This window comes from Rhineura floridana, chromosome 10, assembly GCF_030035675.1.
Source record: "Rhineura floridana isolate rRhiFlo1 chromosome 10, rRhiFlo1.hap2, whole genome shotgun sequence".
NCBI classification, from domain to species: Eukaryota; Metazoa; Chordata; class Lepidosauria; order Squamata; family Rhineuridae; genus Rhineura; species Rhineura floridana.
In genome coordinates this window covers 83113876-83136089 of record NC_084489.1, presented here as the reverse complement: position 1 = coordinate 83136089, position 22214 = coordinate 83113876, and the positions used below count along the sequence as shown (strand labels likewise).

Sequence of the window (22214 nt, the reverse complement as noted above, 5' to 3'; positions counted from 1 at the left end):
AAGCTTCCCCATCCTTGCCCTAGAGATAAACAGGGTGGATCTCTCATTCTTCTTAATGGTGCCCCCTCCCTCTCACTCACATCCCCCCCCATGAGGTGATACAAAGAGGGACAGAAAGGTGTCAGAGTTCAAGCTGGACCTAAAGAAAGCGCCACACTCTGGGAAGTCTCATCTCTCCACATCTCGCGCCTGGGCACGGCTGCTGCTCGTCAAAGCAAAGGAGTTCTGTCCATGCTCAGAGGCCATTCCCTCTTGATGAGGGTGTCCGCAAAAATGACCCAAAGATCAGATCTAACCTCTGCTTCTCTTAATCTGCAGTCCTAAAGACACTTAATCTAAGAGTCAATCCCACAGGATTCCTTAAGGCTTGTTTATGAGTAGACGTGCCTAGGCTCGCATTGCAGGGATCTGACTTTCCCTCCTTGGACCACTAGGGTTGCTAATGTGGAAATGACACCTCCCCCAAAACCGACCTGCCGGAAACTGTTCCCAAAGGGCAAACGGACTGATTGTGGTTCTTCAGTGGAGAGTTGAAGGTTGCTTTGCACATGCCCGGGAGCCCTCTCTCCTCACATTATTCCAACCCTAGCTCAACCTGGAACCAGGGGCTCCCCTTAAACTTGGCCATTCCCACACCTCAGGTACTGAAACAAGCCCCATCCCCACTCACACCCTGTCACCTGGCAAATGGGCTGATTTGCCTGCTGCTGGGGGGGGGGAACAGGCGGGAGGCACTCTGCATCTGGTCAGAGGCCCTCTCATCCTCCTGATCTGAGATTTTTGGAGACACACACACTGCAAACAGTAGTGCAGTGGCAAATTCAGAAGTGCAGAGTCCCTTCATGTTAATCACAGCCATGTCCCGCCCTTCTTTTTGCTGTTGGGTTGAGAATGAGATCCTTCTAAATGCCTTCTCCCACAACAACAGACATCCCTAAGAGCCAATAAGCATTGAGGAGAATGTTAGCTACTGAGAAGAGTCTTCTCAGTGGCTGACTCACCTCTTCTCACTCCAATCGGCTCCAAACAGCAGGAAAGGACAAGGAAGCATATTAAAAGACTCTTCTCAGTGGCCAACACACTCTCTTTTCATGCTGATTGGTTCCTAGGATGCTGGAGACATAGGGACCCTGCTGGAGCAAAGAAGTAAGGGGTCTAAGCCGCCCCCGGACCCTACACCTCTGATTGAAAACAAGGGCAGCTTTTTAGCCCCTACCCCTTCTCGGGACTTGCTGGGCTCTGGGCGCGGCGCCGCGGCAGGAACGGGCGGAGGGAGCTGAGCGAGGCAGAGCGGTTGGAGAGGCAGGCAGCAGCCGGCGGCGGCGGCGCGCCTCTGCCGCAGGAGAACTTTGCCTGGGACCGGCCAGCAGCAGCAGCAGCAGCAGCGCGGGGCGCCCGCGATGCGCCGCTTCTCCGCGCAGGAGCCGAAGCACCCCGGGTGAGGCGAGGCGGCTGTCCGGCCGGCTGCAGGCTGTTCTCATGGGGAGGCGGTGGGCCCAGCGGCGCAGCCCCCGAGCGCTCCCCACCGCCTTCTTTTTGCTGCCGGTAAGTGGCCCGAGAGGTCTCGTTGCCTGGTTGCTTTTTTGTTTCTTTGTCGCTTTACGGCTGCAGTTAAGAGCATTGGAGGCTCCCTTCTACGGAGTCAGGCCATTCTTCCCTTGGGCTCGGTGCTGCCTACACGGGCTGGTAGCGGCTTTCCAGAGTGTCAGGCAGGGGTCTCTGCCAGGCAGCCCTCCCGTCGGGGATTGGTCCTGGGACCTTCTGCCAGACAAGGGGATGCTGGGCCCGCTGAGCTACGCCTCTTGCCAGTGATCTGGGAAGGAGATCACCTGGGTTGATCTCCCCTCCCGAGTGAGGGGGAGGGAGCAAGCAGGGCCCTAGATGGAACTGAGAGGTAGGTATTGGTCCCGGAGGAAGGAAAGGTGGGAAGCGCACTGCACATGAACAGAGGAACTCTCGAGGTTTTGTTTTTTGTTTAAAAGTGGGGGCCGTTGCGCTCAGGTGGACATCGCATCCGCATCTGGTTATCGTAAGAACAGAAGAAGAGACCTGCTGGATCAGGCCAGTGGCCCATCTGGTCCAGCATCCTGTTCTCACAGTGGCCAACCAGGTGCCTGGGGGAAGCCCGCAAGGAGGATCTGAGCTCAAAGAGCACTCTCCCCTCCTGCAGTTTCCAGCAACTGGTATCAATTTACATTTATTTGTATATTGTATTTATATCCCGCTTGGTTAAGGTGTTACGACCTGGGAGACCAGGGTTCGAATCCCCACATAGCCATGAAGCTCACTGGGTGACCTTGGGCCAGTCACTGCCTCTCAGCCTCATGAAAACCATATTCATAGGGTCGCCATAAGTCTGAATCAACTTGAAGACAGTACATTTACATTTTCCCCCTCCGAGGAGCTCAAGATGGCGTAAATGGTGCCCCCGTCCTCGTTTTATCCTCCCAACAACCTTGTAAAGTAGGCTTGATCACTGTGAGAACAGGATGCTAGACTAGATGGGCCTTTGCTCTTATCCAGCAGCTGGGGTCTTTGTATGTTCTCTTCCCCCCCCCCACCTCCACCACTCCTAGTTTAATTTTATTCTTCCATAGAAATCTGTTTCCCCCTTTTAACAGTTTCTTTAAATAATAATAATAATAACAATAGCTGGGAACTCAGTTGCAACTCCATCCCCTTCCTCCCAAGCCCACCAAAAGTTGGGGATCCTTCCTGGAGGAAAGAAGGGGAGGAAAGCACACTGCACATGAACAGAGGAACTATTCTTTGGTTTTGTTTGTTTTCTCGCATACAGGGGAAGAGGGTGAGTCTTGCTGATGATAACAGGTCCTGGAGTTTAGTTCTGGTGCACCTCAAATCAAGCCCCCTTTGTGATCCCAGCGCCCCATAGAAAGGTGATCACATCCAAGCTTCAGACTGTTATGAAGTTCATTCATCCCTAGTGCAATCAGAGTTATGTCTGGGATCTTTAATGAGGCATTAGAGCCTGTTTCCATTGCCAGGGGACCCAGCGCTGGAATAAAGGAAGACAGTGCCTCTGAGCATGTACAAGCTGCTGTACTGCAGCCCCACTGTGTATTCCTAACATTAGAAAGTGGGGCGGGGGGCTTCACATTAGCCTGAGGTCAGAAAATGTTTCTGTTCAAAATTAATGCCTCCCTTTGTCGTACTGTCTGGTAACCCCTAATAGACATGAGTGTCTTAAGCATGAGTGTGTGTGCAAATTTATACGGGATTGTTCATTTTTCTTCATTTTCTTTCCTTTTCTTGATTTTTTTTTCACATATGCAACCCTTGGGCAGCACATTGCTAGAACTGTATTGGTGGGAACAGGAGCTTCCGTTCCATTCTTGTTGTAGGTAGAGTGGGGAGCAGAGCCCCATACGCCAAGCCCCGCAGACTTTGCCCTGGTGATTTGCCTGATACAGGAAAAGCATTGCGGTCATCGTCCCTCTCTTATTTAAAGCAGGTTCCCTTTTACGGAAGGCCCCTGCACTGTCGTCATACCTGTAGAACTGTTGTCATTTCTGCCTGAAGCCCTTGGACAAAGGTGGGCTGCAATGGGGGGAAAAGCTATCTGGTTTCTTTGGAAACTGATTCTCCTTGCTGTTACCCCACCCCACCGAGTCACACACTTAGGTTGCAATCGCATACCTAAGAACTGCCATCTTTGTCTATAGGAAGCCCCCAAGCAGGACCTGAGCGCAACAGCACTCTCCCCTCCTGCAATTTTCAGCCCCTGGTGTTGAGAAGCATACTGCCTCCGACAGTGGAGGGAGAACGTAACCATCAGGGTTAGTAGCCACGGATAACCTTGTCCTCTATTCAGTGTACAGGGTACTATCTAGTGGAGTGGAGGACCTATTTCAGCCTGAGGGCCACATTCTCTCATGGACAACCTTCCAGGGGCAGCATTCCAGTAGTGGGTGGGGCCAGAGGCAAAAGTGGACGGTGCAATGGGTGTGAATCTTCCCTTTATAGGCGACATTTTAACCACACCGAAGTCAGAGAGTCACATGTGCGTGTACGTACACACACACACACACACACACACACACACACACACACACACACACACACACACACACACACACACACACACACACACACACACACACACACACACACACACACACACACACACACACACACACACACACACACACACACACACACACACACACACACACACACACACACACACACACACACACACACACACACACACACACACACACACACACACACACACACACACACACACACACACACACACACACACTACCCTCCATCCAGGCAAGAGGCATGATCAGAGTTCAAGGACGCGTTCCAGCCAGGAAAAAACACTCAGGGAGCGTGCAAAACAGGGACCGTGCGGTGTGACCTGGGCCCAAAGAGTGGCCTTTGGAGAGTCCCGAGGGCCGGACAGCGAAGCCTGGAGGGCTGCATCTGGCCCCTAGGCCTGAAGCTCTCCACCCCTTCTGCATAGTATACATACTTTCCTGGAAATAATAAGCTCGGATAAAACACAGCAGGATACAGTGGGGCTTGCTTCAGAGTCAATATCCATAGGATCGCGTTCTTCCTTCGAAGTAAGCATGCCTCAGATTGCTGACATACAACTGTTGGAAGGTTTCAGTCATAACTGGCAAGGTGAGCTGTGCCCCTGTAGCCAAAGGCATGTCTAAATTACTTTCATTTGGCAGTTCGGATTTTCTGTTTCACCCTTCTAATCCCATGTTCACGTTGGTTGTTTCAGTAAATCACAACGCTAACCGGGCCCTAGGAAGATGAAACCCTCCATTGTGCTTGGTTCAGATGGCTTTCCAGTGTTGGATGATCAGTATTACCAAGGTGCCTGCCTTTCCTGGCACACATGGCCTGATGCTCTCCAGTGAGGTATGCAGTGCAGGAAGTATGGGACTTAGCTTTGGACAGAAGTGCAGTGGCAAATTCAGAATTGCAGGGTCCCTTCATGATCCACTTCCCCTTGTTTCCCTGGCTCTCCCTGTCATCTCGCGAGTCCACGCTCCACTACAACAGATGTCTCTAGGAGCCAATTGGCATGAAAGGGGAGGCTATGTCTTAGCTACTGAGAAGAGTCTTCTCAGTGGCTGACCCACCTCCTTTCACTCTGATTGGCTCCAGTCAGTGTGAAAGGACACCCTGGCTAACATGCTTCCTTTTCATGCTGATTGGCTCATACAAAGGGACTGGCTGGAACCCTGCTCCCAAAAAAGTAACGGGTCTGCGATCTCAAATGACTATAACCCTAGTTTAGGAAATATGTATGTGCCAAGCCCTTTGGTGGTATTCCATTATCCCATTGTGCTCTCCTAGAAGCCTGTCTGCTAATTCTAATTCCAGCTGGTTCCAGCTGCATGGCAGTTTCTCTTCTTTGGATTATTATTATTATTTGCATTGATATACCACCTTATAGCTGAAGCTCTCGGGGCGGTTTACAACAATTAAAACATTAAAAACAAATATACAAATTTAAAAAGCACATTTTTAAAAAGCCATTTAAAAACACATGCTAAAATGCCTGGAAGAGGAAAGTCTTGACCTGGTGCCAAAAAAATAACAGTGTTGGCGCCAGGCACACCTCGTCAGGAAGATCATTCCATAATTGGGGGGGGGGGTTGTCTTGCATTAAAAAAAAAAAAAAAGTAACTGGCGTTAGCACCAGCTGGCAAATACCATTTTTGGTAATAACCCTCAAATACATTTCTCTAAAACCCAATGGGCCTGCTGTGATTTCACATGTGCAACCTCAGGTGTGGTGCAAATGATCAGGTAAACTTTGGAAATGTTTCCTCTTCTCTTGCCCTGATGAGGTCATCAGTGATAGCTCTTTAATCACATCACCACTGCCCACTTCTTTTTTCCCCATCTCATCCCCATTTAACGATTCTGAATATTAATAGTGGTTGTTATTGTTATGTGCCTTCAAGTCGATTACGACTTGCGGCAACGCTATGAATCAGCAACCTCCAACAGCACCTGTTGTGAACCACCCTGTTCAGATCTTGTAAGTTCAGGTCTGTGGCTTCCTTTATGGAATCAGTCCATCTCTTGTTTGGTCTTCCTCTTTTTCTACTCCCTTCTGTTTTTTCCCAGCATTATGGTCTTTTCTAGTGAATTGTATCTTCTCATGATGTGTCCAAAGTAGGATAACCTCAGTTTCATCATTTTAGCTTCTAGTGATAGTTCTAGTTTAATTTGTTCTAACACCCTATTATTTGTCTTTTTCACAGTCCATGTTATCCGAAAAACTCTCCTCCAATACCACATTTCAAATGAGTTTATTTTTCTCTTACCCGCTTTTTTCACTGTCCAACTTTCACATCCATACATAGAGATTGGGAATACCATGGTCTGAATGATCCTGACTTTAGTGTTCAGTGATACATCTTTACATTTGAGGACCTTTTCTAGTTCTCTCATAGCTGCCCTCCCCAGTCCTAGCCTTCTTCTGATTTCTTGACCATTGTCTCCATTTTGGTTAATGACTGTGCCGAGGTATTGATCCTTGACAAGTTCAATGTCCTTGTTGTCAGCTTTAAAGTTACATAATTCTTCTGTTGTCATTACTTTAGTCTTCTTGACATTCAGCTGTAGTCCTGCTTTTGTGCTTTCCTCTTTAACTTTCAACAGCATTTGTTTCAAATCATTTCTGGTTTCTGCTAGTAGTATGGTATCATCTGCATATCTTAAATTATTGATATTTCTCCCTCACACCTCCTTCATCTTGGTCCAATCCTGCTTTCCATATGATATGTTCTGCGTATAGATTAAACAAATAGGGTGATAAAATACACCCCTGTCTCACACCCTTTCCGATTGGGAACCAATCGGTCCATATTCTGTCCTTACAGTAGCCTCTTGTCCTGAGTATAGGTTTGCATTAATAGTGGGCAGAATGAAATATTGTATGTGGACATGTGATCAGCAGATAACACTAGACTCGCTGAGAAAAATGTGAGTCAAAACTGCAAGTGATAGAGGCAGACCAGCATGTGAAAACTAGTGCTGTGCCAAAAATATCTCCTGCACTTTTTTTTTTTGGTAAGCATTCCCATCATTCGGACTAAAACCTGGAGTGGATTCCACTGCCCACTGACATGGAACTACCATCCACCACATTTGCAAGCCATCTTGTACAGATGAAGCGCAACTAAATCCTTTTGGCTATAATATCTGGTTGTGATGCTTGTATAAATTCGGATTTCATCCAGGTTTTCCTCTCAGTATGAATGAGTGAATGAATGGAGACATAAGTGTTTTTTAATGGGATTTCTGGCAAACACTTGACTTCTCAAATTCTGGCTTTACATTTGTTCTGCTGCTGTGGGGGAGCAATTTGAATGTGTTCATGCAAAAGAGTATTTTAGGAGGGTAGCTAGTTTGATCATTTGGCCTGATTGCATGCCAGTGAATGGGTGAAATTGCACAGCTTCCCTGAGTTAAAAGGGGAAGGTACACTTATAACTTTTGGTTGTGCTGGAGGTTTACTTGCTACTTATTTTAATGCTTTATAAACACTGCACATGCGTCAAAGAAAAACAGGTCGGTATGTTACATAGAGGAAGGGCCATAGCTCAGTGGTAGGGCATCTGAGTTGCAGGTGGAAGGTCCCAGGATCAATGCTTGGGGAACACTGCTCGACACCCTGGACTCTCTATTGTGGAGTCCCACAGGGATCGGTACTGTCCCCCATGCTTTTTAACATCTATATGAAGCTGCTGGGTGCGGTCATCAGGAGTTTTGGAGTGCGTTGTCGCCAGTATGCTGATGACACGCAACTTTATTTCTCCTTTTCATCTTCCTCAGGTGAGGCTGTTAACGTACTAAACCGTTGCCTGGCCGCGATAATGGATTGGATGGGAGCTAACAGACTGAAGCTTAATCCAGACAAGACCGAGACGCTGTTAGTGAGTGCCTTCTCTGCCCAGATGGTGGATGTTCACCCTGTTCTGGATGGGGTTACACTCCCCTTGAAAGAACAGGTTCGTAGCTTGGGAGTTCTTTTCGACTCTTCCCTGTCTCTTGAGGCTCAGGTAGCCTCAGTGGCACGGAATGCTTTTTACCATCTTCGATTGGTAGCCCAGCTACGTCCCTATCTGGACAGTGACGACCTCGCCTCAGTTGTTCATGCTCTGGTAACTTCTAGATTGGACTACTGCAATGCGCTCTACGTTGGGCTGCCCTTGAAGATAGTTTGGAAACTACAGTTAGTCCAGAATGCAGCGGCCAGATTGTTGACGCGGACCAGAAGGTCCGCTCATATAACACCTGTTCTGGCCCGTCTGCACTGGCTTCCTATTTGTTTCTGGGCTAAATTCAAAGTGCTGGTTTTGACCTATAAAGCCTTACATGGCATGGGACCGCAATACCTGGTGGAGCACCTCTCCCAATATGAAACTACCCGTACACTGCGCTCAACATCTAAGGCCCTCCTCCGAGTACCATCCCATCGAGAAGCTCGGAGGGTGGTGACTAGAAATAGGGCCTTTTCGGTTGTGGCCCCCGAACTGTGGAATGGTTTCCCTGATGAGGTGCGCCTGGCGCCGACGCTGCAATCTTTTCGGCGCCAGGTGAAAACCTTTTTATATTCCCAGGCATTTTAATGTGTACTATTAATATTTATTGATGTATTTTGCTGCTATTTTGATTATTTTTGTTTGATTCCATTGTATTATTGTATTTATATATTCTCTGATTGTTTTATTATTATGTACACCGCCCAGAGAGCCCTTGGGCTTAGGGCGGTATATAAATTAAATAAAATAAGTAAATAAATAAATACCTGGCATCTCCAAGTTGGGCTGGGAGAGACCCCAGTCTGGAATCCTGGAGAGCCACTGCCAGTCAGAGTGGACAATACTGAGTTCAATGGACCAACTGGTCTGATTCAGTATGACACACTCTCCCATGCTCCTATGAGGGCCAGTGCATGCTATAAGTTTATATTGGTTTTATTCCAGTTTAACAGCTGTGGCTTCCTAGAGTGGCCATGTGTCATGCTTTACAGAGGATACTCCTCTGTTTGAAGGAATCCTCTATTTGAAGGTCCTAGGCCAGTTTAGAGATGAAGATCCTTAAGAAGAGAGAGATGCAGGGGCCTTGAAATTGCCAGTAGGGCACCTGGACAGAAGACTCTAGGCACAGAGGCCCCCTGGTCACAACTCCCACAACTATGGGGAGATGTATAGTCATTTTTATTTAAATCCCTCTTATTATTTCTTCTTCTGCATCTGCTCTTTTAAATTAACATGGACGTGCCACACAAATTTGTGTCCTTTTTTTGCGATGCATAAGTGACTGCCCTATGGTTTCATGTCACCCAAGAATCCCAGGAATTGTACTTTGGAGAGTGCATAGAATTCTCGGTTGATGTTCCCTAGCCCCCTAGTGAACTGCAGCTCTTACAGGGAGAAGGCATAAGCATAAGTATTTAACTGCTTTATGAGCACAACCCTGTGCTTATTCAGCAGTAAATCCCACTGAGATGGATGGGGCTTCCTCGCTAGTAAGGAGGCTGAAAATTGCAGTCTTACAACCCTTTTGCACAGTTAATCAGGAATACTTTCCCCAAAATTCAGTGGGATTTACTCCCAGGTAAGTGTGTCTAGGACTGCACCCGAAGGCGACCTTTAGGTTTCTATTCCTCCTTGGCTTATTCCTAGAACATCTTCCCTCTGTGCCAGGAGTGGGAAGCCTCAGGTGTGTGCGCCAAATGTGGCCCTCCAGGAGCCTCTGTCTGGCCCTTGGGACTCTCCCCAGGCTACACTCATTCCCCAGACTTCCCTTCTCACTGGCCCCACTCTAGGCCTTCCTGGAGTCCTTTTGCCTGGCTGCAATGTGTCCTTGAGATGTGATGAAGGCTCCTGTTTGCCTCGATGGAGGATGTGTGCATGGAGGGTACAGAAACGTCTGATTTTGGTTGACTGGACTGTACCTGGCTGTGCAAAGGTAAGAGTGACATCAGTTGCTCTGCATAAGCATGAGAGGGGAGAGTGTTAGCTCCTGAGAAGAGTCTTCTCAGTGGCTGACTCACCTCCTTTCACTCTGATTGGCTTCAATTAGCCAGAAAGGACAAGGAAGCATGTTAGAAGACTCTTTTCAGTGGCTAACACACTCCCCTTTCACACTGATTGGCTTGTAGGATGCTGGAGACAGAGGGATCCTGCTGGGACCCTGCATCCAAAAAGGTAAGGGGTCTAAGACCTGCCAAGACCCTGGCCGACTACAGCCCTGAGTTTAAAGACAAAGAACCTTAAGAAGGGAGACTTAGAGGGTCCTTGAAGTTGCCCATCATCAGTTAGCAGCTGAGCAAGCACACAGATCGCCTGGAATCTTCCTCACTATAGTGAGATGTGTTGGAATTCTATTTAAATCATAGTCATTATTTTTAAATTTGTACCTATGCATATACATTACCATATGTAAACTTTATGCAAATTGCTGTACTGTTTTGTCGTCTTTTTTTGGTGATGCAAATTCACTTTCTTGGCAATGCATAACGGGCCAGCCTATGCCCCCGCTGTCCCCAGGACATGACTTTCACCTTTGTACAGGGAATGTGGCCCTTGGGACAACTGGGGTTCTTCACCCCTGCTCTATGCAATCGCTCCCACATTGCATTAATTCCTAATTTTGTTCCTTACAGTTGTGGGCCATTCTGTATGGCAAGGAAGGAGAGTTATGGGACTATGAACACAGCGGAGGCCAAGAGATGGAATGAGATAGGGAGGGGGGGATTTGTCAGTTTCTCAGTTTTCCCATCTAAAGTTTCATTCTTTACATTTCCTCATCACTTTACAATTTAAATATATATATATATCTTCATAAAATTCACCAGCATTTTAGTGTGAATTTCTCCTAATATACACATTTTGTATGGAATTTAGAGAAAAATATTATCTATTTATTTATTGTACGTATCTATTATTTGATATATATCCCGCCCTTCCTCCCAGCAGGAGCCTAGGGCAGCAATATGTATATTTTTGGATGATTGTTTCCTAACGGAATGCATTTTTAAAAATTATTTTCACTTATATATGCATTTTTCTTCACATGATGTGGCTGGAGAACTGCAGTACAAAATTTGGAATTTTGAAGGATGGTTGTGTTTTGGTTCTCGTATCGTTTTCGAAAATGTGAATTAGGTAGGCTTGTCTTCAGATGCAGTCCAAACCAATTTTCTTCCCCATCCTTAGACTGAGAAAACATTGGAATACAGGAAGCTCCCTTCTATCAGGTCAGGATAGTGGTCAATCTAGCTCAGTATTGCCTACTCTTACTGGTGTAGTGCGTAGCATCTCAGACTACGATCGTGGCAAATCCCCATTCAGGCATGAAGCTCACTGGATGACTTTGGGCCATTCACCATCTCTCAACCTGTCCAATGTCACAGGGCTGTTGTGAGGATAAAATGAAGGAGGAGAGCACGAATGCACACAACTGCAAAGGGGGTAATATTAGAAGTGTATAAAATGATGAAAGGCGTGAATAAAGTGGACAGAGAATATTTTTCTCCCTCCCTCTCAGTGAAACTGATTGGACAAAAGAAAGCGCATTTATGGAATGATCTGCCACTGGCTTAAAAAGTGTTTTGGCAGAATTAAGTTAGATCAGCAGAGGACAGGTCCGTAACACCTAAATCAGTGGGGATCTTGCCTTCCCCCAAATGTTGTTGGACTCCATTTCCCATCAGCCCCAGCCAGCATGCTCAGTGGTGATGGGAGTCATACTCCCAACAACATCTGAAGGACCACAAGCAATCCCGTCCCAAGCCTAGATAGAACTTCTATGTTCAGTAGCAGTGTGCCTCTGACACCATCTTCGGGGGCGGGTGATTCAAAGAGAAGTGGGCTGTTTCCTTCATGTCCTGCTTGTGAGCTGCCAAGAAGCATCTTCTTGGAGATCAAGTCACATGAGGGCCAAGTTTTGTTTATTATTTATTTTATTTTAAAGCCTGTCCCAATGGCTGAATATTTCAAAACCCTAAGCATTGTGCTACAGCTGGTATAGCACAGTGGGGAGGAGAGCCTGGCTGGGAGTCCAGATTCTGTGAGTTCAAATCCCCGCTTGTGTCTCCTGGGTGTCAAGGGCCAGCTGAAGATCACCCCCACAGTGAGTGGCTCAGGGGTTACGTGCCCTGCCACTTGTGCAGCCGTGGGCAAGCGGCATAGTCCCAAGGAGCCCAGTTGCCCCCCAGCTGGCAGTTGCAGACAAGGAAGGGGCTGGCTTGTGCAGCTGTGGCAAGCTGAGCAGGCCCCAGCCAGCTGGGGAGGACTAGCCTCAGAGGGAGGCAATGGCAAACCCCCTCTGAATACCGCTTACCATGAAAACTCTATTTATAGGGTTGCCATAAGTTGGGATCGACAGGAAGGCAGTCCATTTCCATTTTAAGCACTGTGCAAAAATACACACCTAGAAACAGTAAAACACTATAATAAAGACAGATATTTAAAAAAAAAAACACCCAGAAATCTAGCAATAGCAAACTCCAGTCCTATGGGTCAGGGTATGCCTGGGCAAAAAGATGTCTTTACAAGACGTCTGAAGGAATAGCTGGATGACGTTTCATGCACAGTCAAGGGAAGGGCATCACAGAGTGCAGGAGTTACAGGGGTTGAAGGCACAGAGTGTGTTTGGCTGGGGGAAGAGTTTACAAAGAGGTGATATGATAGCCATCTTCAAACATTTGAAGGGTTGCTACAATTATGATGGAGCGGATTTGCTTCCTGTCGCTCCAAAGGGTGGGACCTGAACGGATTACAACAGAGAGGGAAGACAAGGAAATTAAGTTTTTGCTGAAAGATAGAATTGCTTTGTGGAGCTTTGGAATATTATTATTATTATTTATTAAACTTCTATCCCATCTTTCCTCCCAGAAGGAGCCCAGTGCGGCAAACAAAGAACAAAATGTTACAAACATCTTAAAACATCTCAAAAACAACACACCTTAAAAACATTTTAAAAATAAAGCATCTTAAAAACGTCTTTAAGAAAATCTTAAACATAAGACGAAATATTTTTATTTGAATTTATTAGTGAAACCATAGACGGCTAGAACAAATATGTTGGGATATTTGGCAATTTTATGAATGTTGTCTCACTGTGTAATTAGTAGGGATGGGATATGTTGGTCGGTGCCAGTACAAAAGCATTCCATTAATCTAACAGACTGGTATTGATTCGAGTCTGTTCTTTGTCCACTACATGCTGCTTTTACTAATCAATTTTTCCCTCACAAAAAATTGATATTATTATTATTATTATTTATTACATTTGTACACTGCCCCATAGCCGAAGCTCTCTGGGCGGTTTACAACAATTAAAAACTTTAAAAACAAATATACCAATTTAAAAACACTTAAAAAAACCACAATTTAAAAACACATGCTAAAATGCCTGGGAGAAGAGGAAATATCAGTATTTTGAAAGAGAATATAACTATATGAAAGGAAATATGATGAAATTATTCTTCTTAATATCCATATTTTGGAGGTGGATTGTTTTTAGAAAATAGCGGCAGATAATCGATACATAAAAATCCTATCGTGCAATGATAGAGAATAAGCAAATTCATGGAAAATTGGGTATCAAACCCAAATTGGGTGGAATTCTAGCACATCCCTAGTAATGATATAAATCATAATAAATAAGTTTTTTTTTTTAAAATCACAACGGAGAGAATTTAGCCTAAAAATTTGGAAGGACTTGGTACAAGTTGTTCAATCGTGGAACATACTGCCTTAGTAGCTGGTGGACTCTCCTCCAGCAGAGGCTTTTAAGCAGAGGAAGAATGAACACCTGTCCAATGGAGGCTTTTAAACAGAGGAAGAATGGACACCTGTCCAATGGAGGCTTTTAAACAGAGGAAGAATGGACACCTGTCCAGGGGAGGCTTTTAAGCAGAAGAAGAATGAACCTGTCCAATGGAGGCTTTTAAATGTGTTGCTGGTTAGTGCAGAGATTGCCATGGTGCCCTTGAGGTCTTCCCCTGGTGCCCATGAAGCCTCTGACCTTCCATTGGTCATGAGGTGGTAAGGGTGGTTACCTTTTCCCTTTTTTTCCGTAGTAAACTGTTGAAGAAGGAAGTTGGAAAAGTGACACTCTTTCCCACTTCCTGTTTCACCTCTATGTGCTTTTCAAGGCTCAGATAAATTCTACTGGATCAGATTCTTACCCAGATTCCTTGGAAATGTGAAATATGTGTGTGTTCACTTTCTTTCTGTCTCTCTCTTGGGGCGGGGAGGCTGATCAGGAGGAGTGGGGAGAGAAGTCACCAGAGGGAGTGGCGCCTAGACCACTTGCTCAGAAATCCAAATGTGCCTGTGATTCTGAAAAGGTTGGCTTAGATTCCCCAGTCGCATTTTAGACAAGGCTGCCTTTGAATCTTGTATTGATTAAATATATTGTTGCTGTGTGTGTTTGAGTGGTTTAATTTGCATTGGGTAAAATGGCTTTCTTTTGAAACTTAAAAAAAGCAGCAAAACATCTCAACATTTTGATCGGAAATGAATTTTCATAATTTTTTCTTCGGTGCCTACACATCAGAACTAGGGAAACTGTGACCCTCCAGATGTTGCTGGACTACAACTCCCATCATCCCTGACCATTGGCTATGGTATCTGAGGCTGATGGGAGTTGGGGTCAAACAGCATAAGATGCCGCAGATGTTTCCCACCCTTGCTATGCATGGACATACAAGACGCAGGACAAGCCCAAAAGATTTTGCCACCTGTACAAAGGTAACATTTGCATTGATAGCTCTGCCCACTTTTGCCCCTGGAAGGTGCCCTAGAAGCAGAGGTGGCTCTAGAGGCAGTAAAGGCCTAGGCAAAAGTCAGATATGAGGCCCTTTGGTGTGAAGAGAAAAGTGCAGATTTTCAAAAGTAAAATAAATAGTGATGGTCTGGAGGTACCCTATTTCTAGAACACATTTAGGATAGTGGTGTTTAATGAACAGCATGTGTTTTAATGGATATGAGCCATTTTAGCAAAACAAAAACCAAACAAACCCACCACTCTGGATTTTACAAATCATAAAAACATATGATTCAGTGTCTTAAAATGGAATAATTACTTTTCAATTAATACATTTACAAATCATAAAAAACATATGATTCAACATTTAAAAATGGATCAATTAATTTTCAATTAATAAGTTAACATAAGAACTCTTGGACTAAAAGGCCAGGTCCAGAATCCTGCTTCTATTAATGACCAGGATGCTCTCTACAGGACCTAAAATGGAAATGGACTGCCTTCAAGTCGATCCTGACTTATGGCTACCCTACAAATAGGGTTTTCATGGTTAGCGGTATTCAGAGGGGGTTTCCCATTGCCTCCCTCTGAGGCTAGTCCTCCCCTGCTGGCTAGGGCCTGCTTAGCTTGCCACAGCTGCACAAGCCAGCCCCTTCCTCGTCTGCAACTGCCAGCTGGGGGGCAACTGGGCTCCTTGGGACTATGCAGCTTGCCCACGGCTGCACAGTTGGTAGGGCACGTATCCCCTGAGCCACTCATTGTGGGGGTGATCTTTAGCTGGCCCTTGACACCCAGGAGACATGAGCGGAGATTTGAACTCACAGACTCTGGACTCCCAGCCAGGCTCTCCTCCCCACTGTGCTATACCAGCTCTTCTACAGGACCTAAGAATATAAGAAAAGACTTGCTGGACCAGGCCAGTGGCCCATCCAGTGCAGCTTTCTTTTCTCACAGTGGGCAACCAGATGCCCATAGGAAGCCCACAAGCAGGACCTGAGCGCAAGAGCACTCTCCCCTCCTGTGCTTTCCAGCAACTGGTATTCAGAAGCATACGGCCTCCGACTTGAATGAAATGGCCCTCCTGTGTCCTCAGCATCTATCATTCAGAGATATACCACCTTTGAATGTGGAAGTTTCATTTCACCGCGATTAGCCCTTCTCTCCATAAATGTATCTATTTCCCCTTTTTTAAAGCCACCTTGAGCTAGTGGCCATTGCAGCATCTTTTGGCAGCAGCACTTTGGACAGCTCCTTGAAAGTTGGGACTAAAACCCGAAACAGATTCCACCACCCCACTGATATGGATCCACCAGCTGACACTGGATCCAGGAGCAGAGGTGGTGACAACATCCAGGCCTGGAGGACAAGGTGGCAACTGCCTCACAACTCTCCGCTCAGACATCTGACACAGGGAAGAGATTGTGAGGATGTGACTTGAATTTCCTTGCATGCAAAATAAAAGGCTGGCACTGCACAAATATGCTAAGCGCATAAACCTGTTTTTATATGTGGAAGAGGATCCCTGAATTCTAGCTGGAGCTTGCCTCTCTCTGAAACACTGACATTAAAATTAAACCTCTTGGATTTGGCTCAGACCATTAGCCTCAGGTCCCCAATCAAGTGGGAAATCACTGGGTGGACCAGCCTCCTGATTTTGCCAGCACCTTAGGACTGGGGAGGGCAGCTAGGAGAGAACTAGAAAAGGTCATCAAATGCAAAGATGTATCACTGAGCACCCAAGTCAGGATCATTCAGACCAAGGTATTCCCAATCTCTATGTACGGATGTGAAAGTTGGACAATGAAAAATGCGGATAAGAGAAAAACCAGCTCCTTTGAAATGCGGTGTTGGAGGAGAGCTTTGCATGTACCATGGACTGCAAAAAAGACAAATAATTGGGTGTTAGAACAAATCAAACGAGAACTGTCACTAGAATGTAAAATGATGAAACTGAGGCTATCATATTTTGGACACATCATGAGAAGACATGATTCACTAGAAAAGACCATACTGCTGGGAAAAACAGAAGGAAGAAGAAAAAGAGGAAGGCCAAACAAGAGATGGATTGATTCCATAAAGAAAGCCACAGACCTGAACTTACAAGATCTGAACAGGGTGGTTCATGACAGATGCTCTTGGAGGTCACTGATTCACAGGGTCACCATAAGTCATAATCGACTTGAAGGCACATAACAACAACAAACAACAAAAACATTGATTGTGAGCAAAATACTGCATGGTGGCTCTCCTACAAAGCAAAATTCATGTCTCAAAAGTCCCAGAGCTGCCCAGCAAAGCTGTTTAGCACTTCCCAGTCGAGGATTCCCCAGACACTTCTGCAGGCTTGCATGAATATTTAATATTTCCAAAGCACTACAGAATCTAAGCTCAGAAATTCTCTATTTTTATTGGGTTTCTCCATTTAGCCTACCTCTCAAAAATATATATATCAACAAATCCCTTCTTTAAATTATTTAGGAGGCATTCTTGTACATCTGGGCAGATTTGAGAAGAGTATTGTTAATTTTTAAAAAGCCAAGGAAGGTCAACTATTGGTGGGGATATCATCTGCCCCAAAGTATATTTTGCAAGGCTTCCTCTAGACTTAGGGATGTCAGAGAATTCTGATGGAAACGAGCAAAAATGGCCAGTGTTCCATTATTTGTCCCATATCCAGACTGCAAATCAAACCAGTGAATATGATCAGCGTTTTCCAGTATTGTGGCTTTCAGCCTACCAATGTTACATAATTAACTGATTCCCTACCGCATTTGCATTGTGTTTGCATTGAGATGAATAGGGTGGAATGATGTGACAATGTAACGTATGCAAGTCACATAATTAGCGTATGTGATTAAGTTATGTAGATTGGCCGCAGCAGACAGCAAGATGAATAATGTCATTTTTGGTGGAAGGTGAATTGCAGCAGAATGGAAACATTGCTGCATGTGAGAAACACAGGGTAGAACGGAAACAATGCTTTCTTACGTCACCGGCTATCTACCATCCCTGATGGAGAAGAAAATAAGATAGGAATTGATTGACCAAGTGTTCATGGCAAGGCTGCTTGAGATTGCAAATGGTGACAACAGGCTCACTAGGGATGGGGAATGATTTTTTGCCCAAGGACTCCCCAAACTCTGTTTTTCTATATTCAAATGTTCAAAGAAATGTCACCACGAGAAAAGCTGTTATCCCACAATTGCTTCTTCTTAGCATGGAGCTGCATGGCCCAGTTTTAACCTCAAGTATAAGTAAATGGGGACCAATTGCATGGAAATGTCATCCCTTATGGTGATATTTCCCTGTGAAAACAAATTGCATGAAATCGCATTTTGTGATCTCTGCAGTAGCAAAGGTTAAGTGCACTTAACCCAGCGCATTTGCTTTCAAACCCATCTGTTATTTCTTGGCACTAAATGAAAGGGACTAGGTTAAGGTGTTGGACTATGACCTGGGAGACCAGGGATTGAATCCCCACATCGCCATGAAGCGCACTGGGTGACCTTGGGCCAGTCACTGCCTCTCAGCCTCATGAACACCCTATTCACAGGGTCGCCATAAGTCAGAATCGACTTGAAGGCAGTACATTCACATTTTTTACTAACACAGTAGCGTGTTCTTCTATGATAGGCCTTATTTTTTTCCTAAGTAAATAAAACTAATGAAACCTCTGTAAAGTTCAGTGTAATCCTGGTTGAATGACAAAAAGAGTTTCTTGGGTGGATTTGGAAGGCAAACACTAAGCAATAAAGATGGAGATTAGCAGTGAATTGTGTGTCAATTTTGCAACATTTAACTTTCACACCAGTAAAATAAAGTGGGGAGGAAGGACTTCAAAAGCTGGAATGGGATCTGTTTTTCGCTGCAGATTATTCTGGAATTTCAGGAACAAATAGTCTCCACTTTGAATTATGATTGTAAAACTGGAAAACATTAGACTGGAGAGTCTAATGGCATGCTCAACTAATATTGGTCGTTACTTCTCTCACAAGGACATAGTTCAAAGACTGGTGCCATTAGTTCCATCTGCCCGAAAGCAAACTATGTCTTCGGCTGCAACCCTAACCCAATTTGCCTGGGAGTAAGGCCCACTGAATTCAATAGAACTTATTTCCAAGAAGACAATGTTTAGGATTGCACTGTAAAGCCTTATCAGCCATAAGAACCTAAGAAGAGCCCTGCTGGATGAGGCCAGTGGTCCATCGTCACATTGGCCAACCAGATACCTATGGGAACCCTGCAAGTAGGACCCGAGGACAACAGCATTCTCACAGTTGTGATTCCCAGCAACAGCAATTGGTATTCAGAGGCTGGTTTTCCCTCCACTGCTGGAGCCAGTTTGCCCCTGAATACCAGTTGGGGATTCACAAGTGGGGAGAGTGGTGTTGCACTCAGGTCCTGCTTGTGGGCTTCTCATATGGCCACCTGGTTGGCCTTGCAGGATGCTGGACTAGATGGGCCTTTGGCCTGACCCAGCAGAGCTTGTCTTTGATGGGAACACATGAAACTGCCTTATATCAAGTCAAACCATTGGTTCATCCGGCCCAGGATTATCTAACCCTGTTTTGACTGGAGAGCATCTCTCAACGGCCTGCAGCAGAAGAGGACCTTTCCAAATCTTGCTACCTGGAAATTAGACCTGGGGCTTTCTCCATGCAAAGGATGTGTTCTGCCACAGAGCTGTGGACCCTCTCCCCTAAGCAACAAGCAGAAGAAGTTGAGGAAAATAAGAAAGTGTTCCATTGCTCCATCTTAGCCTAGTACTGTCTACGCTGACTGGCAGTGGCTTTCCAGGATTTCAAACAGGATTCCCTGCCCTCTTCCCCAGGGATTGAACCTGGGACCTTTTGCATGCAAAGCAGATGCTGTGACACTGAGCTATGGCTCCGACACAAAACCTGTGGTTTGCTTCTATATCCCCTTGATTAGAATCAAGATCTATGGAGGTTGCTGTTTTTGGAATAGAAAACCACAGCTCTTCTTGCCAAGGAGGACTGCATTCATTTATTATTCTTACTATTCCACTTTCTTTTTCAAAGAAAGCTCAGAGTGGCTTGGATGGAGGTTGCAGGCAGGCTCTAATTAGGTCCAGACCTGGTTAGCTTCAACAGCATTGTAGTCTCAGGTGCTCCAAGTCAGAGTCAACATCCAGAATGTGCTCTTTCAGGTATTCTAAGGGAAGCAAATGCCATGATGTGAGGATCTTCGGGGTATAAATTAAAACCAAATGCACACCGTAGCATTGTAGGCAGTGGAAACGGGTGGCTCCCATGTCAGTGGGGCAGTGAATCTGCTCCGGGTTTTAATCCAAACTTTCAAGGAACTGTCCAAGGCGCTCTGCTTCCTTTCAGACTAAAACCCAGAGTGGATTCACTGCCCCACCGACATCAGAGCCACCAGTCTCCACTGGTTGTAGGAGAACCTCAAATCACTGTCCCTGCAGTGAAATGCCAAGCCAAGTGCACTGAGTGACTTTGGCTGCGTTCACACATGGGGTTTATTGTGTCAGTTTTGTGAATTAAAATGGTGGCGCTTCTGTCTCAATTTCTAAAATTCCTTTCACATGGCAGTACCTGCCCTGGCTCCTACTGGGAGCACTGTAGTTCCCCACTGTATAAGAGGTCTAAGGTCTCATCCCGTTGACATGCAACCCCTTTCCCTTTAGCATCTGGCATCATTTTGGGGGGGTGTTTGGATGGGGGGGGAAAGGTGGAAGAGGAAGCTGCTACCCATGCCTACACTGGAATACCGGTACAATTTCCATCAGACAAAAAAAAACTGACACATGCCGAAAGGGCGGGGATGCCTTGCATGCCTGTCACATGAGCAGCTGCAGCTAGCGCAAAACTCCCACGATTTTCTGGGTTCCCAAGCTTGCAAACGGATTATTTCTGGGATCATTTATCGCGGAAATGAGCGCTGAACTTCCACTATATTCCACTAGATTTCCAGAACTAGCTTTTGCATCTTGTGAAAGATCAAATAAAGATCAAAGTGACAGATGTTCAGAACATGGCTAGGAAGGAGAGCGTGTCAACAGTACATATGAACTTGTCTAACAGGAATCAAAATACCCTTGGTTTTCAATATGCTGCTGGACAGGGATAGGGAATCTCAGGGCCAGGGCCCAAATGTGGCCCTCCAGGCTTCTCTCCCTGGCCCCCGGGACTCTCCTGAGGCCACCCCCCCGGCCCTGTTTTGCACTCTCCTTGAGTGCTTTTCCCTGGCTGGGATGTATGCTTGAACTCTGACCAGCCTCTCGCTTGCCTGGATGGAAGGCAGGGGGCGTGTGAGTGTGTGCAGAAGGCAGCCTCACACTTATTCTTCCTGTCCACTTCTGCCTCTGCCTCTGCTCACCACCCTCCTGCGGCCCCTGGTGTTTGCCCAAAAGGGAATGCGGCCCCTGGGCTGAAAAAGGTTCCCCTAGCCTTGCTGTCGAGTGTTGGGAATGCGCCACTGGAAACGGCTTCATTTTTGGTCCAGCTAGCCTGTTACTCTCTAGCCTTCCCCAACCTGGTGCCCTCCAGATGTTTTGGAGGACAGGAGCTGTAGTGGAACTTACTGTTTGCTGGCCAACCTGTGAGAGAGTTTGGAAAAGGCCCTGTAAGTAGGAATGATTGGGCAAACCACATGGTAAATCCAGATCCATCAAAGGATATAAACATATTCTCAGGAGTAGATAGGTCATTATGTTATGCTTTGTTACAACAGCAAACTGTGTATGTAGTGACAAAATTGAATCATATATTGTATGCCTACCCACCACTGAAGAAGACCCATTCAGGGTAGAAATGCATTTGGTCCAGATATCTAAGTATCTGTATGCTACATTTGGTTTGTCACAACATTGGTGGCTGCATTAGTTGACAATATGATAGATTCCATATACATGTCAATAGCATTGAGTTTTTAGACATTTGATTTTATTTATTGGCATTTTCCTGTACTGTTTTACACTCACACCCACACACATATTAATTGTTTGAGATTAAAGTTGGACATTTTTATTTATTTGTTTTATTAACTTTGGTATCAGTATTTTTTATACTTGGATACCTAAACCCAATTTTGTCTTTGCTATCTATTTTTGTAGGTTGGATTTATATTTCCTTGTTCTTTCATCTCATTTGCTTAGTACTCTACTATTATTTTAGAACTGTAACTTTAAGAACTTGTGCTTGAGCTTGCTTTTTCCTCCTCCCTCCCATTCTTTTTTCCTTGTCTGCCATGTGTCTTTAGAGATGATGAACCTAAGGACAGGGACTGTCTTAGAATTGATTATTGTATGACGCTCTGATCCCTCCTGCAGTCCTTTAACAAGCTGAGAGAGAGAGAGAGAGAGAGAGAGATCTGCTGTCACTTCAGATCTGGGATTTACAAAAGGCAGAAGCAGAGAGAGAGATGGTTTCTGATGCTTGAACTTT

The 22214-nt window shown here is 45.6% G+C and overlaps 1 protein-coding gene across 5 annotated transcripts in view; it reads left to right on the top strand.

The window, feature by feature from the left end:
• Positions 1 to 1029: 1029 nt before the first annotated feature.
• Positions 1030 to 22214, top strand: part of CRHR2 (corticotropin releasing hormone receptor 2) — a 218456-nt gene continuing 197271 nt past the window's right edge. For 2 of the 5 annotated variants that reach the window (XM_061586323.1, XM_061586328.1), the window contains exons 1-2: positions 1456 to 1545; positions 4763 to 4902. In XM_061586323.1, the coding sequence (XP_061442307.1) occupies positions 4822 to 4902 (81 nt within the window). In that variant the 5' untranslated portion in view covers positions 1456 to 1545; positions 4763 to 4821. Of the gene's footprint in view, positions 1546 to 4762; positions 4903 to 10171; positions 10218 to 22214 lie in introns of all 5 variants that reach the window. The other 3 variants (XM_061586325.1, XM_061586330.1, XM_061586324.1) reach the window with 3 other exon arrangements.